Source organism: Balaenoptera musculus, chromosome 10 (assembly GCF_009873245.2).
Source record: "Balaenoptera musculus isolate JJ_BM4_2016_0621 chromosome 10, mBalMus1.pri.v3, whole genome shotgun sequence".
Taxonomy (NCBI): domain Eukaryota; kingdom Metazoa; phylum Chordata; class Mammalia; order Artiodactyla; family Balaenopteridae; genus Balaenoptera; species Balaenoptera musculus.
This window is the reverse complement of record NC_045794.1, coordinates 76,133,602-76,155,711: the sequence shown is the minus strand read 5'-3', so window position 1 is coordinate 76,155,711 and position 22,110 is coordinate 76,133,602. Positions and strand designations below refer to the sequence as shown.

The 22,110-nt window shown below is 41.5% G+C and overlaps 1 protein-coding gene across 1 annotated transcript; it reads left to right on the top strand.

Annotated features, from left to right (window-relative positions):
- Nucleotides 1-18,432: 18,432 nt before the first annotated feature.
- Nucleotides 18,433-21,121, top strand: BTG1 (BTG anti-proliferation factor 1). Its single transcript, XM_036865924.1, has 2 exons — nucleotides 18,433-18,898; nucleotides 19,810-21,121. The coding sequence occupies exons 1-2, from the start codon at nucleotides 18,751-18,753 to the stop codon at nucleotides 20,175-20,177; spliced, it is 516 nt and encodes a 171-aa protein (XP_036721819.1). The 5' UTR covers nucleotides 18,433-18,750; the 3' UTR covers nucleotides 20,178-21,121.
- Nucleotides 21,122-22,110: the final 989 nt, after the last annotated feature.

The window sequence follows — 22,110 nt, the reverse complement described above, 5'->3', positions numbered from 1 at the left end:
TTAGAATACGGTATTTGTTTTTCTCTTTCTGACTTACTTCACTCTGTATGACAGACTCTAGGTCCATCCACCTCACTACAAATAACTCAATTTCATTTCTTTTTATGGCTGAGTAATATTCCATATGTACCACATCTTCTTTATCCATTCATCTGTCGATGGACACTTAGGTTGCTTCCATGTCCTGGCTATTGTAAATAGAGCTGCAATGAACATTGTGGTACATGACGCTTTTTGAATTATGGTTTGCTCAGGGTATATGCCCAGTAGTGGGATTGCTGGATCGTATGGTAGTTCTATTTTTAGTTTTTTAAGGAACCTCCACACTGGTCTCCATAGTGGCTGTATCAATTTACATTCCCACCAACAGTGCAAGAGGGTTCCCTTTTCTCCGCACCCTCTACAGCATTTATTGTTTGTACATTTTTTGATGATTGCCGTCTGACCGGTGTGAGGTGATACCTCATTGTAGTTTTGATTTCCATTTCTCTAATGATTAGTGATGTTGAGCATCCTTTCATGTGTTTGTTGGCAATATGTATATCTTTTTTGGAGAAATGTCTATTTAGGTCTTCTGCCCATTTTTGGATTGGGTCGTTTGTTGTTTTGTTATTGAGCTGCATGAGCTGCATGTAAATTTTGGAGATTAATCCTTTGTCAGTTGCTTCATTTCCAAATATTTTCTCCCATTCTGAGGGTTGTTTTTTGGTCTTGTTTATGGTTTCCTTTGCTGTGCAAAAGATTTTAAGTTTCATTAGGTCCCATTTGTTTATTTTTGTTTTTATTTCCATTTCTCTAGAAGGTGGGTCAAAAAGGATTTTGCTGTGATTTATGTCATAGAGTGTTCTGCCTATGTTTTCTTCTAAGAGTTTTATAGTGTCTGGCCTTACATTTAGGTCTTTAAATCCATTTTGAGTTTATTTTTGTGTATGGTGTTAAGCAGTGTTCTAATTTCATTCTTTTATATGTAACTGTCCAGTTTTCCCAGCACCACTTATTGAAGAGGCTGTCTTTTCTCCATTGTATATTCTTGCCTCCTTTATCAAAAATAAGGTGACCGTATGTGCGTGGGTTTATCTCTGGGCTTTCTATCCTATTCCATTGATCTATATTTCTGTTTTTGTGCCAGTACCATACTGTCTTGATTACTGTAGCTTTGTACTATAGTCTGAAGTCCAGGAGCCTGATTCCTCCAGCTCCGTTTTTCTTTCTCAAGATTGCTCTGGCTATTCGTTGTCTTTTGTGTTTCCATACAAATTGTGAAATTTTTTGTTCTAGGTCTGTGAAAAGTGCCATTGGTAGTTTGATAGGGATTGCATTGAATCTGTAGATTGCTTTCAGTAGTATAGTCATTTTCACAATGTTGATTCTTCCAATCCAAGAACATGGTATATCTCTGATCTGTTTGTATCATCTTTAATTTCTTTCATCAGTGTCTTATAGTTTTCTGCATACAGGTCTTTTGTCTCCTTAGGTAGGTTTATTCCTAGATATTTTATTCTTTTTGTTGCAATGGTAAATGGGAGTGTTTTTTAATTTCACTTTCAGATTTTTCATCATTAGTGTATAGGACTGCAAGAGATTTCTGTGCATTAATTTTGTGTCCTGCTACTTTACCAAATTCATTGATTAGCTCTAGTAGTTTTCTGGTAGCATGTTTTGGATTCTCTATGTATAGTATCATGTCATCTGCAAACAGTGACAGTTTTACTTCTTCTTTTCCAGTTTGGATTCCTTTTGTTTCTTTTTCTGTTCTGACTGCTGTGGCTGAAACTTCCAAAACTATGTTGAATAATAGTGGTGAGAGTGGACGGCCTTGTCTTGTTCCTGATCTTAGAGGAAATGGTTTCAGTTTTTCATCATTGATAACGATGTTGGCTGTGGGTTTGTCATATAAGGCCTTTATTATGTTGAGGAAAATTCCCTCTATGCCTACTTTCTGGAGGGTTTTTATCATAAATGGGTGTTGAATTTTATTGAAAGATTTTTCTGCATCCATTGAGATGATCATATGGTTTTTCTCCTTCAGTTTGTTAATATGGTTTATCACATTGATTGATTTGCATATATTGAAGAATCCTTGCATTCCTGGGATAAACCCCACTTGATCAAGGTGTATGATCATTTTAATGTGCTTTGGATTCTGTTTGCTAGTATTTTGTTGAGGATTTTTGCATCTCTGTTCATCAGTGATATTGGCCTTTAGTTTTCTTTCTTTGTGACATCATTGTCTGCTTTTGGTGTCAGGGTGATGGTGGCCTGGTAGAATGAGTTTGGGAGTGTTCCTCCCTCTGCTATATTTTGGAAGAGTTTGAGAAGGATAGGTGTTAGCTCTTCTCTAAATGTTTGATAGAATTCGTCTGTGAATCCATCTGGTCCTGGGCTTTTGTTTGTTGGAAGATTTTTAATCACAGTCTCAATTTCAGTGCTTGTGATTGGTCTGTTTAAATTTTCTATTTCTTCCTGGTTCAGCCTCAGAAGGTTGTGCTTTTCTAAGAATTAGTCCATTTCTTCCAGGTTGTCCATTTTATTGGCATATGGTTGCTTGTGGTAATCTCTCATGATCCTTTGTATTTCTGCAGTGTCAGTTGTTACTTCTCCTTTTTCTTTCCTAATTCTATTGATTTGTCTTCTCCCTTTTTTCTTGATGAGTCTGGCTAATGGTTTATCAATTTTGTTTATCTTGTCAGAGAGCCAGCTTTTAGTTTTATTGATCTTTGCTATAGTTTCCTTCATTTCTTTTTCATTTATTTCTGATTTGGTCTTTATGATTTCTTTCCTTCTGCTAACTTTGGGTTTTTTTCTTCTTCTTCCTCTAATTGCTTTAGGTGTAAGATTAGGTTGTTTTTTTGAGATGTTTCTTGTTTCTTGAGGTAGGATTGTATTGCTATAAAGTTCCCTCTTTTAACAGCTTTTGCTGCATCCCATAGTTTTGGGTCATTGTGTTTTTATTGTCATTTGTTTCTAGGTATTTTTTGATTTCCTCTTTGATTTCTTCAGTGATCTCTTGGTTATTTAGTAGTGTATTGTTTAGCCTCCATGTGTTTGTAGTTTTTACAGTTTTTTTTCCTGTAATTGATATCTAGTGTCATAGCGTTGTGGTCGGAAAAGATACTTGATACAATTTCAATTTTCTTTAATTTACCAAGGCTTGATTTGTGAGCCAAGATATGATCTATCCTGGAAAATGTTCCATGAGCACTTGAGAAGAAAGTGTATTCTGTTGTTTTTGGATGGAATGTCCTATAACTTTCAATTAAGTCCATCTTGTTTAATGTATCATTTAAAGCTTTTGTTTCCTTATTTATTTTCGTTTTGGATGATCTGTCCATTGGTGAAAGTGGGGTGTTAAAGTCCCCTACTATGATTGTGTTACTGTCAATTTCCCCTTTTATTGCTGTTAGCATTTGCCTTATGTATTGAGTGGTCCTATGTTGGGTGCATAAATATTTACAATTGTTATATCTTCTTCTTGGATTGATCCCTTGATCATTATGTAGTGTCCTTCTTTGTCTCTTGTAATAGTATTTATTTTAAAGTCTATTCTGTCTGATATGAGAATTGCTACTCCAACTTTCTTTTGATTTCTATTTGCATGGAATATCTTTTTCCATCCCCTCACTTTCAGTCTGTATGTGTCCCTAGGTCTGAAGTGGGTCTCTTGTAGACAGCATATATACGGGTCTTGTTTTTGTATCTATTCAGCCAGTCTATGTCTTTTGGTTGGAGCATTTAATCCATTTATATTTAAGGTAGTTATCGATATGTATGTTCCTATTACCATTTTCTTAATTGTTTTGGGTTTGTTATTGTAGGTCTTCTCATTCTCTTGTGTTTCCTGCCTAGAGAAGTTCCTTTAGCATTTGTTGTAAAGCTGGTTTGATGGTGCTGAATTCTCTTAACTTTTGCTTGTCTGCGAAGGTTTTGATTTCTCTGTCGAATCTGAATGAGATCGTGGCTGGGTAGAGTAATCTTGATTGTAGGTTTTTCCCTTTCATCACTTTAAATATGTCCTGCCACTCCCTTCTGCCTTGCAGAGTTTCTGCTGAAAGATCAGCTGTTAACCTTATGGGGATTCCCTTGTATGTTACTTGTTGTTTTTCCCTTGCTGCTTTTAATATTTTTTCTTTGTATTTAATTTTTGATAGTTTGATTAATATGTGTCTTGGCCTGTTTATCCTTGGATTTATCCTGTATGGGACTCTCTGTGCTTCCTGGACTTGATTGACTATTTCCTTTCCCATATTAGGTAATTTTTCAACTATAATCTCTTCAAATATTTTCTCAGTCCCTTTCTTTTTCTCTTCTTCTGGGACCCCTATACTTCAAATGTTGGTGTGTTTAATGGTGTCCCAGAGGTCTCTGAGACTGTCCTCAATTCTTTTCATCCTTTTTTCTTTATTCTGCTCTACAATAGTTATTTCCACTATTTTATCTTCCAGGTCACTTATCCGTTCTTCTGCATCAGTTATTCTGCTATTGATTCCTTCTAGAGAATTTTAAGTTTCATTTATTGTGTTGTTCATCATTGTTTGTTTGCTCTTTATTTCTTCTAGGTCCTTGTTAAACGTTTCTTGTATTTTCTCCATTCCATTTCCAAGATTTTAGATCATCTTTACTATCAGTACTCTGAATTCTTTTTCAGGTAGACTGCCTATTTCCTCTTCATTTGTTCTGTCTGGTGGGTTTTTATCTTGCTCCTTCATCTGCTGTGTGTTTCTCTGTCTTCTCATTTTGCTTAACTTACTGTGTTTGGGGTCTCCTTTTCGCAGCCTATAGGTTCGTAGTTCCGGTTGTTTTTGGTGTCTGCCCCCAGTGGGTCAGGTTGGTTCAGTGGGTTGTGTAGGCTTCCTGGTGGAGGGGACTGGTGCCTGTTTCTGGTGAATGAGGCTCGATCTTGTCTTTCTGGTGGGCAGGATCATGTCTGATGGTGTGTTTGGGTGTCTGTGACATTATGATTTTAGGCAGCCTCTCTGCTAATGGGTGGGATTATGTTCCTGTCTTGCTAGTTTGGCATGTGGTGTCTAGCACTGTAGCTTATTGGTCATTGAGTGGAGCTGGGTCTTAACATTGAGATGGAGATCTCTGGGAGAGCTTTCGCCATTTGATATTATGTGGAGCTGGGAGGTCTCTGGTGGACCAATGTCCTGAACTCAGATATCCCACCTCAGAGGCACAGGCCTGACACCCAGCCAGACCATCAAGACCCTGTCAGCCACACAGCTCAGAAGAAAAGGGAGAAAAAAAGAAAGAAAGAAAGAAAGAAAGAAAGAAAGAAAGAAAGAAAGAAAGAAAGAAAGAAAGAAAGAAAGAAAAATAAAATAAAATAAAGTTAATAAAATAAAAAATAATTATTAAAAGTTTTAAAAAATTAATAAGTATTAAAAAAAAGAAAAAAAGAAAGAAAGAAAGATAGAAAGAAAGAAGAGAGCAACCAAACCAAAACACAAATCCACCAATGATAACAAGTGCTAAAAAACTATACTGAAAAAAAAAACAAAAACAAAAAACGGACAGGCAGAACCATAGGACAAATGGTAAAAGCAAAGCTATGCTGACAAAATCACACGAAGTCCACTGTCTCAATTTTGGGAAGATTCGTTGTCTATTCAGGTATTCCAGAGATGCAGGGTACATCAAGTTGATTGTAGAGATTTAATCCACTGCTCCTGAGGCTGCTGGGAGAGATTTCCCTTTCTCTTCTTTGTTCCCACAGCTCCTGGGGTTCAGCTTTGGATTTGGCCCCACCTCTACGTGTAGGTCACCTGAGGGCGTCTGTTCTTCGCTCACACAGGACGGGGTTAAAGGAGCAGCTGCTTCGGGGGCTCTGGCTCACTCAGGCCGGGGGGAGGGAGGGGTACGGAGGAGGCAGGGTGAGCCTGCGGCGGCAGAGGCCAGAGTGACATTGCACCAGCCAGAGGCGCGCCATGTGTTCTCCCGGGGAAGTTGTCCCTGGATCACGGGACCCTGGCAGTGGCAGGCTGCACAGGCTCCCGGGAGGGGAGGTGTGGAGAGTGACCTGTGCTTGCACACAGGCTTCTTGGTGGCCACAGCAGCAGCCTTAGCGTTTCATGCCCGTCTCTGGTGTCCGCACTGATATCCGCGGTGCCTGTCTCTGGAGCTCGTTTAGGCAGTGCTCTGAATCCCCTCTCCTTGCGCACCCTGAAACAATGGTTTCTTTCCTCTTAGGCAGGTCCGGACTTTTTCCTAGACTCCCTCCCAGGTAGCTGTGGTGCACTAAGCCCCCTTCAGGCCGTGTTCACGCAGCCAACCCCAGTCCTCTCCCTGGGATCTGACCTCCGAAGCCCGAGCCTCAGCTCCCAGCCCCCACCGGCACTGGCGGGTGAGCAGACAAGCCTCTTGGGCTGGTGAGTGCAGGTTGGCACAGATCCTCTGTGCAGGAATCTCTCCACTTTGCCCTCTGCACCCCTGTTGCTGCGCTCTCCTCCGTGGCTCCGAAGCTTCCCCCGCCCTGACACCCGCCGTCTCCGCCAGTGAAGGGGCTTCCTAGTGTGTGGAAACTTTTCCTCCTTCACAGCTCCCTCCCAGAGGTGCAGGTCCCATCCCTATTCTTTTGTCTCTGTTTTTTCTTTTTTTTGTTGTTGCCCTAACCAGGTACGTGGGGAGTTTCTTGCCTTTTGGGAAGTCTGAGGTCTTCTGCCAGCATTCAGTAGGTATTCTGTTGGAGCCGTTCCACATGTAGATGTATCTCTGATGTATTTGTGGGGAAGAAGGTGATCTCCACGTCTTACACCTCCACCATCTTGAAGGTCTCCAGCCAGTACCTTATTAATCAGTCAAGTTTGTGGAATGAACTTATGAACACCACAGAACACTTATACATCAGACATTTAACAGTGGACTTATTCTCAGCTCTTGTTGGGAGGGTCAAATTAAGAATGCACTACCTGAAGCATGTTTCCCTGAACGTTGTATATAAGTATGTAAAATTGTTCCATATTATAAATTGATAAATTTATCAGAATTTAATGCTAGTACAATTTTGGGGGAATAGAGTCCTTTTTTTTAGTTAGCAAGAGCAAAATACTTTGTTGTGTTTCTCTTTTTCCTGGATGCCACGAAGCTCAAAAGTAAATATATTGCTTATTTACAGGAATGTTCTCCAAACCCAGATTCCTGGTAAAAATTCTTTCTACTTTCTTTACATGGCATATTAGACCATTTATTTATTTATTTTTAAAATCTGTTATTATGTAACAACCTAAGTGGGAAAAGAATTTGAGAAAGAGTAGATACATGTATATGTGTAACTGAATCACTTTGCTGTATACCTGAAACTAACACAACATTGTTAATAAACTATACTCTAATATAAAATTAAAAGTTAACATAAAAAAAGTTTTAAATCTGTTAGATATTTGCTTCAAATCAAGTTGCCTCAATTTTGAGTAATTATATTTTGATCCTGTTGAAGATATAACTTTTCTCATTGGAGTAAGTCCAGAAAAATATATAAATAGCACATCTTGAGCCATACCTGAACAATTGCTAAGAATGGAAGCTACAACCAGGCTCAGATGGTTCCTGTTTTTGTTTTAATTCATTCATTCATTCATTCATTCATTCATTTATTTATTTTTGGCTGCATTGGGTCTTCATTGCTGTGTGCGGGCTTTCTCTAGTGGCAGCGAGTGGGGGCTACTCTTCGTTGCGGTGCTTGGGCTTCTCATTGAGGTGGCTTCTTTTGTTGCAGAGCATGGGCTCTAGGCACGTGGACTTCAGTAGTTGAGGCACGTGGTCTCAGTAGTTGTGGCTCACAGGCTCTAGAGCGCAGGCTCAATGGTTGTGGCGCACGGGTTTAGTTGCTCCGTGGCGTGTGGGATCTTTGCGGACCAGGGCTCGAACCCATGTCCCCTGCATTGGCAGGTGGATTCTTAACCACTGCGCCACCAGGGAAGTCCAAGACTCAGGTGGTTCTGAGTGTCCTGAATGAAATTATATGATGGCCTTAGGCGTGGGAAAGAGAGGTTGGGGAGGGTAGATGTCCTTGAAGTCACTCTTTTTTTAAAAAAGCAGCAAAATAAACTAGAGCCGGTTATCCACTCCTCATGAAATTCGAACAACTTATTAGTACACTGTGGAAGCAACTAGGCAAAACTCAGCTTCTTGTGCCGTAAGTGGGGGGCGTAGCCTTGCCTGTGTGTATCCAGTTTGAAAACTAGGACCTGCTGGGTCAATTCTTGCTTCCCTGATAGGCAGGTTTTCAAGTTACTTCCCTAAATAGAGCAGGGGGTTGGGGGTGGATGAGAGAGGAGGTGACTTAAAGGAAATCATCCCTTTAGGAGGTGGGGGAACTTAATCATAGCTCTGCACTTTCTTCAGATTATTAAACAATGAGTGTTTATGAAATCAAGAAAAATATTTCCCCCCCAGAGTTTTCTTTTCAAAGAGTTCTCTGTGTGCTCTGGCTAATTTAAAAAGAACCCCATAGGGTGCTTATTTTTTTACACATATATTGCCAGAGTAGTTCCTGTTTTGGTTTAAATGTGTTCCTTCTTTTTAGTCAGATGAAAGAGAACTTTCTTTAAAAAGAATTTGTCTGCTGATTCTGTTTGTTCGAATGAGCCTAAATAAAACTTCTGTTAAGAGTTTAACTGTTGAGCTAAGTCCTCTCAGCTAAATTATCTGGAAACTTTCATTCTTAGTTGGACTATGTAACTAGAGTGTTCTTATTACCCTCTTTCCTACCTGAAATGTCTGCCTCCCCCGAGGACTCCTCTGAAGTAAATGTATTGAGGAAAGGGCTTTTTCCCTCAATTCAGTTAGCTTATTCCTCATGGAATGTGATATTAGGGTGTGGGTGTGTGGAATATGCTAGGCACCATAAGTGAGCAAGTCATTAATTCTGCACCAGGCAACGGCCTGGGAGAGGAATGACTAGGTCAACCTATGGAGAAATGACATCTTGAAGGCTTTAGAGATGGTGACAAATGTCTAAAGGAGAAGAGCCGTGGAAAGAGGATATAGAAGCCCCCAAAGTTGTCCCCCATCAGCCCAGCATGCAACTATAACATGAAGCTTTCTTAATGCAGAGTTTCAGTCAAGAGGAAGTTCTGGGATGATACAACAGGAAAAATAATTAAACAATCAAGCAAACGAAGAAACAAATAAATAATTCTTTGATACATGCTGAACATGGATGAAACTCAGAAACGTTATGCTAACTGGAAGAAGTCTGATATAAGAGCCTGGAACAGGAGAGAAAGGTGCAGGGCACAACCATTAAAAGAATGACATAGCCCTTGAGGATGCAACATAAACTGGTTAGAACCTGTTAGGTCCAAGATGGCAGAAGATTTGACTTCCAGTAGACCTCAAGCCTCATTATGTGCTCATTGTAATACATCAGCATGCAAAATGACACACCCATAGGCGCCATGACAGTTCCAAGGCCGACCACAGAAGGCCAAAAAGTGGGCGGTGGCCAAATTCCTGGAAATCCCTGCCCCTTCTCCAAAATAGTTGGAATAATCCTCCCATTCGTTAGCCTGTAACATTACCCAGCCCATAAAAACTAACCGCCCAGATTTGGGAGCCACTCTAGCCTTCTGAGACAGACTGCATTCTGCCTATGGAATGTGTATCTCTCTAAATAAACCTGCTTTCACTTACTATGGCTCGCTCTTGAATTCTTTCCTGCAGGAAGCCAAGGACCCTCACTTGGTAGCCCGTCCCAGCGCCTTGCCTGAGACTTGCGACATGACCGTCCTCTCTGTGCCCCATTCTCCTGCAACAAGCCCATTTATTGCATGATTTCCTGTATATAAAATGTCCAGAATGGGCAAATCTATAGAGACAGTAAGAAAGTTTGTGGTTTCCTGGGGCTGGGAGGGCCAGGGGTAAGATTGAGATTTTGTTGAGGGAGATGAAAGTGTTCTGAAACTGATTGTGGCGATGGCTGGACAAGTTGATAAATTATCTCAAAATCATTGAATGGTACACTTGAAATGGGTGAATTTTATGATACGTAAAATATATCTCAATAAAGCTATTTTTAAAAAAGGAGAGATCATCTATTCAAAGGGACTAAGGATAGAACTTTCAAGGATAAAGATGGAAGTGCTCATCTTAACTCTCATAGCCCCCATCACCTAAAGATTATACAGACAGCTTTGTTTCTACAAGGGAGAAGACCATGAAATGAACCATTCGTGAGTGCTTTAATGCTGTGTCTCTTACTACTGTTTCAATGTTTGAAGTCTACTTGTGCAATAAATAGCAAGGTCAGACATTAAAAACAACAGGGAGACGGACCATTCCTTGAGTTTGAAGGTGGTCATCACAGTCAGAATTCAAATAAGTTCTCAGAAGATGAGAATGTTTCCTACATTTTGCTGAAAATGATGAAAAGATTTAAAGAAGAGGCCTTTACTAAGAAACATGCAAATATAGAATGTTTTCAACACATGCAGTAATGCTAATAAAGGATCCTTCGCTTTCACATTCATCTAAATTAAACTGTAAACATTATCTAGGCTGAAGATTGCTTCTGCTTCATTTACAAGTATTTACTAAACAAATGGATGGCTAAGGACACAAGATAATGGGAAGTTTCTTACTTTATCCCCTTTGGAAAATAAATGCAATTTGACATGCTAATCATAGCCCCCCCTTCCTTTTTTTATTTCTTTAGAGGACTTCTCCATAGCTAGAATATAGTCTTTTCAGGAATTTGAATCAGTCTAACCCGCTATGCCCCATAAATGATACATCCTAAATTGCATTTTCCAGTGGGATTTCAACCTTGAATTCCTGCTAAAGTATACCAAAATGCATGATGGTTTCCACAGTCATGTTGGGCATCTATATGTAGGACCTCTATGTTTATTTTTTTATTGCACTTACTTTTGCAACTTGAGTGAGGCTTTGTTTTAGTTGGACATTTAGTTTTAAAGGGATGCCATGACATTACTTAATGCATGTAAATGCTAATCTGCTTTGAGATTTTAAATTCAAGTTCCTTAAAAAGGGCAAGTTGCTGCTTTTCTTAGAAGTGAAAATAAAAGCATGGACTATGCCAACATTTGATTAGATGATTATTTCACCAAGCTTCCTGAGTATTATCTTCTCTCTTTAGAGTAACATATGGACATCACTTTATATTCTCAGAAGCTGAGAAAAATTCATTTTACCTAGACTGAAGAACCTCAGAAAAGCAAATAACCACTCACTTAAAATTTATTTGATACTTAAAGGCAGTTTTTACATATTAAATTAGTTTTTTTTTTTTTTTAAGGTACAAGATTTCTGTTTGAGATAGTATATGCCTGGAGAAGAAGTTTGTTTGCCAGCTTTAAATTACAGAATTTTGCCATTACTTTTTTAAAGCAGTTGTTCTGAAACATTACTGTCTAAATAGTTGAACCCCACTCCTAGAGTTTCTGATTTAGTAGGTCTAGTTTGCATTTCTATCAGTTTCCTGGGGTGATGTTGAGATGGCTGGTCTGGGGACCACGCTTTGAAACCCCACTGCCCTATTAGAAGGGGAGGTCCGTGTGCTCCATATTCAGAAAGTTATAACTACTGTAGGCCAGGATCATAACTTATAAGAACTTTGTATGATTCCTTAAAGTTTTCAGTTTTCCAAAGTTGATTCTTATCATCTGTCTCTTTCCCCACACTATTGTTAAACCTTAAAACTGAAATAGATTGTTGGTGCTGGGAAGATGCAGAAAAACATCCAATAAGCCTGAACACTGGGGGTCTGCCCCAGCAGACAGAGTAGATGGTGACAGCTTTAAAAAGAAGAAAGTAAGTAAAGTCATAGGATCTGCTAAAAAGAAGAATAAGAAGGTCTGAGAAGGAGGAGAGATAGACACAAAAGCAGCCCTTCTTGCTGCTCTCCAGGCCCTCCATGTTAGCTCTCAGAGGTCACCAGACTCCCCTTAGTTGCTGGGGAAGAGGGACCGTGGGGTCGATCCACTTCCTCGTTCCTCCTGCCAATTTAGGCCAAAGGAGAAGTGAGATGCTTAAATAGTCTAAAATAGAAGGTATTTTTGCTGCTTTCTCTTATCTGCCCCTAGGGATAGTTTTCATTCCAGAGAAATTATTTTATTTGGCAGATTAATGTTTTAATATGTCCTTTGATTCATTTTTCAGTGAGCCTTTTAAGAAATGTAGCTGTATTTTCCAGGGTATGTCAGCCATGAGAAGTCTCCCAAGCTGCCTTGAGTTTTGTTTTTTTTCCTTCTACCGTCTCTACTCATCTCCAAATGGTTTTCTACCTTTATAAGGTTTTCTTTCTCACAGTCCCTTTTAGAAAAGGTAGTATCAGGAACTCACCTCCAAGTTTTGCAGTTTAGGACTTGAGGTTTCAAGTCTGGTCATAAGACCTGGAGTGAATTACTTATTTTCTTTAGGACTGAAACCTCACATGTTAAATGCTGTCAGTTATACTTAAACCTGGTGGTGTTTCTGGGAGAATTAAATGGGATGCCTCTAAAACACTTAGTACAATGTCTGGTACACCATCAATGATGGTAATCTGTATGATCATTGTTACTGCTGCTGGCAGGCAACTCTTTAACCGTTTTTTCTCCTCTTCTCTCCAAACAATCCCAGTTGCTTTACAGAGAAGAAACAGTTTTGCCCTAAGTCTGCACGTCACCCTCTGATTTCTAGTTCTTTTATGTTTCTTGGTCTAAACCTAGTACAACTGTCTTAGTTTGTGCCCTTGGATTCCTACCTAAGCAAAGCAAGGCAGGTTGCCAGATGGAGAGGCTGCTAAAAGTGGTCTCCTTCCTGTGGGTAACCAAAAAAAGAATAAACAAAAGGCATTAAGTCTCTAGGTGAAGAGATGAGCCCACATGAAAGCTAAATTATTTAAAGATTTAAGTAAGAATTGGAGACAAAAATAGAAGTCATTTCAAATTACCCCTATTTAATTCATCATCCTTAGGGCTTTCCAAAAAATAAATCTGATCATATCACTTCCCTGCCAAAACTACTCACCCACCCCTCACTCCCAGCACCCTATGCCCCTCTCTACCCACCAGTTTTTTCAACATAATTTATCTTCCTCATGCTGGTTTAAGTCTTTAAGATACTCCAAGGTCAGGCCCCCTCTTTTTCTTCCTTCCAGAGACCTAATTATGGGCCAACTTCGCAGAGATCACTCACTTCTGGGGCTTCCTTATCTCCTTTTGCCTCCATACACACCCCAAAATAAATGCCCTGTCTCTATTTGCTATTAACACTCTGTGAAGAACTCTCCTGCTTGAACCTGTACTTGTTGGTTAAGCTGCGAGTTTTCTAAAGCAAGCACCAAGGACACCTAGCACTCTATCTGGAAGTAAGTTCACAGCAGAGGTCAGGATAGATGATACTTTAGTGAATGCTGTCAGCTGACCAGCAACAATGAGGCTCCTCCAACTCAGCAAGGAAATCTATGGACCTAAAGGTGCCTTTGGGGAGGGAGGGGCCAGATAGGGAATAAGACCTTTGCTGAGTGGGGATTACAGGGAGGGGAGGTGTGAGGGTGTTGGGGGGGGGGGCGGGAGGGGGGCGGGGAGGCCTACTGGACAACCTTGTGAACTGTAATACAGCCATTAAAGAAAAAATCTGGGACTTCCCTGGTGGCGCAGTGGTTAAGAGTCCACCTGCCAATGCTAGGGGACACGGTTCGAGCCCTGTTCCAGGAAGATCCCACATACCACGGAGCAACTAAGCCCGTGCGCCACAACTACTGAGCCTGCGCTCTAGAGCCCACGAGCCACAACTACTGAGCCTGTGCGCCACAACTACTGAAGCCCGTGTGCCTAGAGCCGGTGCTCTGCAACAAGAGAAGCCACCACCATGAGAAGCCCGCGCACCACAACGAAGAGTAACCCCCGCTACCCACCTCTCGCTGCAACTAGAGAAAGCCCACGCTCAGCAATGAAGACCCAACACAGCCAAAAATAAATAAATTAAAAACAAACAAAAAACTGACACTTTCCTAGCAATAATGCAGGAAGCCTGGATCAGAGGGATGAAGGGAGAGGCTGGAGTTTAGGAAGGACACCTCGTGAGCAACTTCAGGATAGAATGGCAATGTGAGAGAGCGGCACACAAGCAAATGACACGCATGGGTAACCTGATGTAAAAATACTAAAATGTGTCTACATAACATGTGGGGAAACAAAACAAGAAATATTAAATGGGCGCAATGTGTACACTACCACAGTATTTCTTAAGCAGCATATCCAAGTCACTTTGGTCTCCATTTCATTTGCTTTGGAAATCTAACACTTATGGCAGCCAGGAAGACAGTGCCATAGAGTTGAGTTACTTATCTTCTTAAATATTAGCTGTCTGATGTTAAGCAGCGACAACTCTGTGTGATTTGTCACCTGACAAATTGCAAGTCATGTGGGGTTTTTTTGTTGTTTTTTGTGGGTTTTGTGTGTGTGTGTGTGTTTTCTTTTGCAAGTAATGGTTTTGATGGACTCATTTGTATTTAGATGTCTATTTAACATCGGTCAACAGCATTTACTGGGTGTTGGCCTGTTTCTTAGGCATTGGGTGTACAACAGTGAATGACAGGGACTTCTCTGGTGGTCCAGTGGGTAAGACTCGGTGCTCCCAATGCAGGGGGCCCAGGTTTGATCCCTGGTCAGGGAACTAGATCCCACATGCTGCAACAAAGATCCTGTGTGCCACAACTAAGACCCCGTGAAACCAAAATAAATAAATAAATATTTTTTAAAAAATAGTGAATGACAGAAGATGCCTGCTCTGTAAGAATTTACAGACTAGAAAGGAAGAGGGTCTAGTAAACACAGTAAATCTAGGATGTCTGATCAGTACCAGGGCCAGGGCAAGGGGAAGCAGAATACTGTAGACATTTACACAAGTCCAGAGAGTCAGGGAAGGCTTCTTAGAGGATGAGCATAAATTAGCTAGGGAAAAAAAAAAAAAAGGGAGGAGATATTCCAGGCAGTGGGAATAGCATATACAATGAATAGTTTATGCTATTATTATTATGCTATTAAGCTATTATTAGCTTAATTTAGTGCTATCGTGTTCATAGATTAATAGTTTAGATGAGTTCCCAATAATGAAATGCAAAAGGTGACATTTAACGACTTAAAATTTATTCAGTTCAAAAGACCATGCTTTATTCTGATATGGATACCTTTCCTACTTTGGGGATGTTATAATGTCTTGTTTTCCCCAAAATGATAGTGACAGCAGATGATAAGGTAATTCTTTAAAAAACATCTTTGGCAAAATAAAAGATTTTCAACCTGTGTTGATCCCTAAGTTTTACTAGTCTATGAAATAGAGAAAGAAGTTCATTCCCTCACCCTATATAAATGTTTTTTCTTCTTCTTCTCGCCTTCTTTTTGGTTAAATAACACAATTGCTCAAAAAGTCTACAGATTTGGATTTGTTAGTCCAAAGCAAACTGTTGTAGTAACACTTGAGCTGAGGGATGGGAATATAACTAACGCCCAGCCCTTTGAGGATTCTAGTTAGTTGCCTGATAGTTTCCTCTATAGAAAGTACTTTCTGAGCTCTTAAGCACTCCAAAGACCTGACATTTGTTACTTGCAAATTTATTTTGAAACCCAGGTTCATTTTCTGGATTGTTTTGACATATTTCCTAAGATTTTTTTTTTTTAGTGCTTTGATTGAAAATTTTCTAGGTTTTAGAAATTAATTTGATAATTATCAAATTGCCTGATGATAATATATATAAGCCGGCTTATATAGATATATAGATATATGTATTTGAATGTTTACTTAGTGCTGGAGACAGTGCTAAATAATCTCTAGTTATTCCACGTAGTCTTCACAACAACCTTTATATTTTTTAGATTACAATGCAGAGAGGTTAAATAACTTGCCTAAGGACACAGAGTCAAGAGTTGGGTTTGTAAATAGTCGGGAGTGCCCTGTAGTTTAGCATATCAACAAGATGAGAAAGTGCCTTTATAAACTTAAAAGCTGTCAAGAAATACCTCCTTGTTTCTTGGATGGGAAGAGCCTTACTAAACTTCTGGAAAAACATTACTAAACATATATATGTCTGGATTTGAAAACCATTAGCAATTAACATTGTGCACTATCTAAAGCTTACATTTAGGACCAATATTTATTTCCTTTTTTTTTTTCTCCTTGAGTACTCCCTAGATCCCCTCGGGGTAAAAGGGAAATTTCTTAAATCCATTTGTCTCTTAAAGGAAAGATTTGAAGTAGGAAACACACACATACAATAAAAAACAGTGGGAGGAAAAACCGTTCAAGAATATGTGAGTTAAACTTCCTGTTAACTCTATTCAGCTGAATTTCAGAAGCATTCAGAAAGGGTCCAGCTGCTGCCTGGGAAGTAGTGGACATTTCATAATGTATGCAAATGTTAAATCATTACATAGTACACCTGAAACTAACATGATATCATATATCAAATATATTTCAATGAAAGAAAAAAAAAAGTAGTGGAGAAAACATGAGCTGGGAGACAGGTCTGAGTTCAGATCCTAGCATTTTGTTAACTTCATTATTTATATTTTGTAGATGAGTCAATTTAAGCTCAGAATTAGTGGGAGTCCAAGTTGGAGACCAGGCTTGAAGGAGAAAAACTTTCACCTGATTTCTAATGTAATGCTCAAATGACTGATGATGTAAGGAAAATGAACAGAGCAGATGATTAACGGTGGGTGGGGTTTAGAGGGATATCAGAAAATCTTGTTCTAGGGCTATGGTAATTTTAAAGATTTACTTGTTTCCCTATCTCCTTTTTGAGTAGTGAAAGAGGTTTCAGATCCCTAGTGAAGTAATTACCATGACGTTTATTTTTAAGCACAGTTAGTTATATCTGAAAAGTCCTAGAAGGAAACAAATGAACCTATTTCCCATTATTTTTGATGCATTGATGCATTTAATCAAAGAAAATAATTTCACAAGTCAATGCTTTTAAAGAATTTATTTTTATTATCCTTTAAAGTATTTATTTCACATGTAACTACCTAATTACTGTGTATGAATGAAATAATAATCTAGAAGTTATTCTTTCAAGCCCCGTTTTACGTATTTCATTTAAACAATAAAATTTTTTCTCCTACTGCTTTATAGTAAATTCTACTTTTCCTTCATTTCTATACCCTTTGGCTCAGTACTGTGTTTTGCAATATTGATGACCACGTAAGCTCAGGATATTTATTTCCATCTGGCAGAGTTCAGCTTCTGCCTCTTGTTTGCTTTCTCCATCTGCCCACCCAGCTCACCATCTTTTTTTTTTTCCTCCTCCTTAATGGAGTTCGGGTTAACCCTCTCGCAGGCCTAATCCTTTTAGCAGGCTTGCGCCTTCGTATATTTTTTTTCCCCTAGTTTTGAAAGTAGGACTTAAAGTAAACTTAAATGTCTGCGCCTAATACTTTCACAATCTTCACATTTTACCTTTTTTTTTTTTTTTTAATAAAGAACAGCAGAACGCTAAGGCTCAGATAGTTACTTGGATTAGAAAAAAAGGAAACAACCTTCGGTTTTGCGCGTAAACGGTGTAAAATGCATTGCATAGATTTTTTTTCTTTTTATAGACTAAACTTATTACGGTTGCCATACTTCTCTTCAATAACAGGCTTTCTTATCAGTTTTAACCTGGATTCAGTAAGGTCTCCACTCTGACTCCTTAAGTTACTGAAACAGCAACCACAAAAGGCTTACTAACCTTTTATTTATTTATTTTGCAATTAAACTTTGACAAAGACATCCCCCAATCCTCCCTAAGGGTGGAGCATAAACGGCTCTGTGGCGTCGGCTGCACGTTTGCGAGGGGAACTGGGCTCCGGAGGCTGCAGGATGCCCCGCGAGAGCCGGTTCTCCCTCCTTTTCTCCGCACTGCCTGTATCCTCAGCACTTGTACCCGCTTCCCGCTGCTCCGTACGCTCTTCCTGCCTCTGGAACCAGCCACATAGACTCGGCGTGGGGACGGGATGTAAACACCGAGTACGGCTAGCGGCCGGTGCCGTGCAGGCCGATCCGTGCCGCCGGCGCGGGTGTAGACAGCCTGAGCCGGGCGGCTTTTATCTGCACAGCATCAAGCCTCCTTGCAGGCGAGCCCGGGCAGCGCACTCCTTCAGAAGACGCGCTGGCGCGGCGCCTAGACTTGCTGAAGCGAGAAGGAGGGGCGAGGGCTGGGAGCGGGGCTTTCACACGCGCACCCTCGGTTTCCTCCGTCCCCCGCCACTGCTCCCCCTTCTCCGGCTGCCACTCGGGGGTTTATTTGTTTACAAGCGGATTACGTCAGCTCCTCCCTCTCTTCCCGGTCTATGGACCCGCCCCCTGGCCCCTTTTTCCCGCCCCCTCCGGCTCCGAATCTGCTTGCGTCACAATGGTGCGATCTCCGGATTGGCTGGAGTCGGCCGTCACGCTCCCGCCACGCCACTTCCTTTCCGCGGCGCTATAAAAAGTGCTGCACGGCTTGTGTTTCTCTTTGCCGGTCTGAGCTGGAAATGCAACTGTTTGGACCTTCGGAGGTTGCGGAGCTGGAGGCGGAGGCGGCTGGGGAGGTACGAGCGATGTGACGAGGCCGCCGTCGCTCGTCTTTTCTCTCTCTTGCCGCCTCATGCCTCGGAAGTAACTTTTTTACTATAAAGAAAGGAGAAAAAAAGTAGCCGTCCGCCTCTCACGCCCTCTCTCCCTCTCAGCCCTCTGATCTGTGAGGGAGCCCGGGGTGGCCGCTCCGCCGTCGGGGTCGCGCCGCCGAGCCCCGGCCGCCCCGGGCCGCCCCCGCCCGCCGCCCCCATGCATCCCTTCTACACCCGGGCCGCCACCATGATAGGCGAGATCGCCGCCGCCGTGTCCTTCATCTCCAAGTTCCTCCGCACCAAGGGGCTCACGAGCGAGCGACAGCTGCAGACCTTCAGCCAGAGCCTGCAGGAGCTGCTGGCAGGTGAGCGGGCCACGGCGGGAGGGCGAGGGGCGCCGGGGGACGCCGCTGCACACCCCCGGGCCGAGCCGTCGGGGCCGCGGGAGTCTCGGTGGCGCCGCGCTCGGGCCCGGCCGCGGGACGGTGGGTGGCGCTCTGGGCGGCCGCTAACGGCGGGTCCCGGGGAGGGTTTGGGGGCTGGGCCGAGGGCGCTCCTTCCTCCCCCCACGGCTGGCAAACCGAGGGGAGAAGAAAATAGACGCACAACAAAGAAACTAAAGCCGACCGAGTCTGGAGCTGTGGTCTTCGGACGGTCCGCGGATTTGGGGGACAAAGGAGCCGCGGGGCTGGGGTTGGTTCGACGCCCCCTCCCCCCAACCCCGTCCAACCGTTGCGCGCTCGGCGGCCCGGCCCCGCGGTGGGAAAGCGCGCCGCTGCCCCGAAGCTAGCCCGGGACGGACGTGCCGTCTCCCCCCTCCTCCTACCCCTGCCCATTAATCATCGGATTTGTCACCGGTACAATTACAGCCCTGCCCAGAGCGTGGTTTAGGGTTGCTTGTTTTACTTCCTTTCGGGGTTAACAGTCTGGTGGCGCTTCTCCCCTCCAAAGCTATAAACCCCATTGTGTGCGTCTGGGGTGGGGTGGAGAAAGTAAACAGGCTCCCGGCTGGCCGAGGCTGCGCGCCTGATTCCCGTTTTGGCGGCTCAACCGGTTGGTTCCCGGAGATTGTTTTGTCCCGTACTACTGCTATTTCTGAAACCCGGCCCGCGTTTCCCATCCCCGCACACGCACAGCCGCGAAAGCGATGCTGGGCATTTAAAAAAGTTGATAGTTCGCATTTTCACTCCAAGGAGCCAGCGGAAGAAGGAAACTACGGCGGGAACCAGCAGTAACGGTGTCTAAGCATTGTTTTCTCTGTTCCTTTCTTCTATAGAACATTATAAACATCACTGGTTCCCAGAAAAGCCCTGCAAGGGATCAGGTTACCGCTGTATTCGCATCAACCATAAAATGGATCCTCTGATTGGACAGGCAGCACAGCGGATTGGACTGAGCAGTCAGGAGCTGTTCAGGCTTCTCCCAAGTGAACTCACACTCTGGGTTGATCCCTACGAAGTGTCTTACAGAATTGGAGAGGATGGCTCCATCTGTGTGCTGTACGAAGCCTCACCAGCAGGAGGCAGCACCCAAAACAGCACCAACGTGCAAATGGTAGACAGCAGAATCAGCTGTAAGGAGGAACTTCTCTTGGGCAGAACAAGCCCTTCCAAAAACTACAATATGATGACTGTATCAGGTTAAGATATAGTCTATGGATGCATCGTCTTATAATGGATGGATAAATTTGATTTTTGCTTTGGGTGGGCTCCTCTTGGGGATGGATTATGGAATTTAAACCATGTCACAGCTGTGAAGATCTGGCACAAGATAGAGTGGTAAAAAAAAATTTTTAAGTGACAGTGCCATAGTTTGGACAGTACCTTTCAATGATTTAATAGCCTGTGAGTCCAAGTAAATGATCACCTTATTTGCTAGGGAGTGAAGTCCTAGGGTGGTTTCAGTTTCTCCCAGACATGATACCTAAATTTTTACATCAGTCCCTTTAACGCAAATCTGTATTTCAAAGAACCTTTCTCTGCAGTAGAAGTTGCAGAGAAAATTTGCACTATGACACTTAAAGTTGTTATCCTTTTTGGCAGCTCAATAGGAAAGCTCAACATTTTAAACATGGTAGTACTGGAAATTTTATGACAAGATTTTTACCTAGCACTTAAATATGTATAAATGTACATAAGACAAACTAGTAAGCATGACCTGGGGAAATGGTCAGACCTTGTATTGTGTTTTTGGCCTTGAAAGTAGCAAGTGACCAGAATCTGCCTTGGCAACAGGCTTTAAAAAAGACCCTTAAAAAGACACTGTCTCAACTGTGGTGTTAGCACCAGCCAGCTCTCTGTACATTTGCTAGCTTGTAGTTTTCTAAGACTGAGTAAACTTCTTATTTTTAGAAAGTGGAGGTCTGGTTTGTAACTTTCCTTGTACTTAATTGGGTAAAAGTCTTTTCCACAAACCACCATCTATTTTGTGAACTTTGTTAGTCATCTTTTATTTGGTAAATTATGAACTGGTGTAAATTTGTACAGTTCATGTATATTGATTGTGGCAAAGTTGTACAGATTTCTATATTTTGGATGAGAAATTTTTCTTCTCTCTATAATAAATTGTTTCTTATCTTGGCATTTTAATTAATCTCTTGTCATGATTACAGAGGTTCAGCTAAAAGAAATATATTTCTCAGAAGACTTAGGTTTTGTAAGCCATGTGAATGTCAGTTGCACACTGGTCATGCTGAAAAACATTTGATAAGGAGTGAAGATGATCTGTGTATACATATTTAGGTGTTGGAGGATAAACACAGGGGTAACATGCTTTTTTAAAAGTTCTAAAGTGAAAACATGGACACATTCCCAGGCTAATGAAATGAGGATAAGAGACAAAGGTAACATCAACCAAAAAGAATGATACTCAAAGGATTACATTTCACTGCTTCCCTGCTGAAGTGAAGATATAAATGTTCTATTCTGGCCCACCTTTGAAAAACAATTATTTTGCCCCATGGATTCCTTGTTCAATTAGAAAACCCTGGGGCAGGTGACCCGTAGCCTTAACCACCAGGCTACAATCACTGCAGAGAGATTGGTGGCTTTTTGCCTTTCGTCAGCTGCAAGATTTACATAAAAATCACTTAAGCTGGAATTCAACAAAAGGTATGTTTGAATTTTTATTCTGAAATTGAAATGCTGAGTTTTTGATTCCTCATTTTCAGACTTATTTCAGATAAGTACTAAGAACCTAAATGAAACAAATGAACGTTGAGTGCTGGAGTGTAGGTTACTCCACTACCCCATATGATAAAGCTTGTTTTTAATTCTTTGGCTATAGGAGGACAACATGGTTTTTACGTGAAAATTAAAAACGGAAAATTTCGTTTTTCTCTACACAAGTAACGTATTAACATATAGTGGCTTTTTGGGGGTATTCATGTAAACATGTTCACACTGGAAATACGCAATCTAGGTTACTTGAAATCAGTAGTCCCAAATAGATTTGGAAATTGAATTCTCCCTGTAAGATTAAATTCTGATTTTGTAGCCACAGGAATACACAGCTAAACAAGCAGGTGTTTAGAATACCAAGGATGTTTGTGTACTTTATTGGCAGGCCGTCCTTGAGA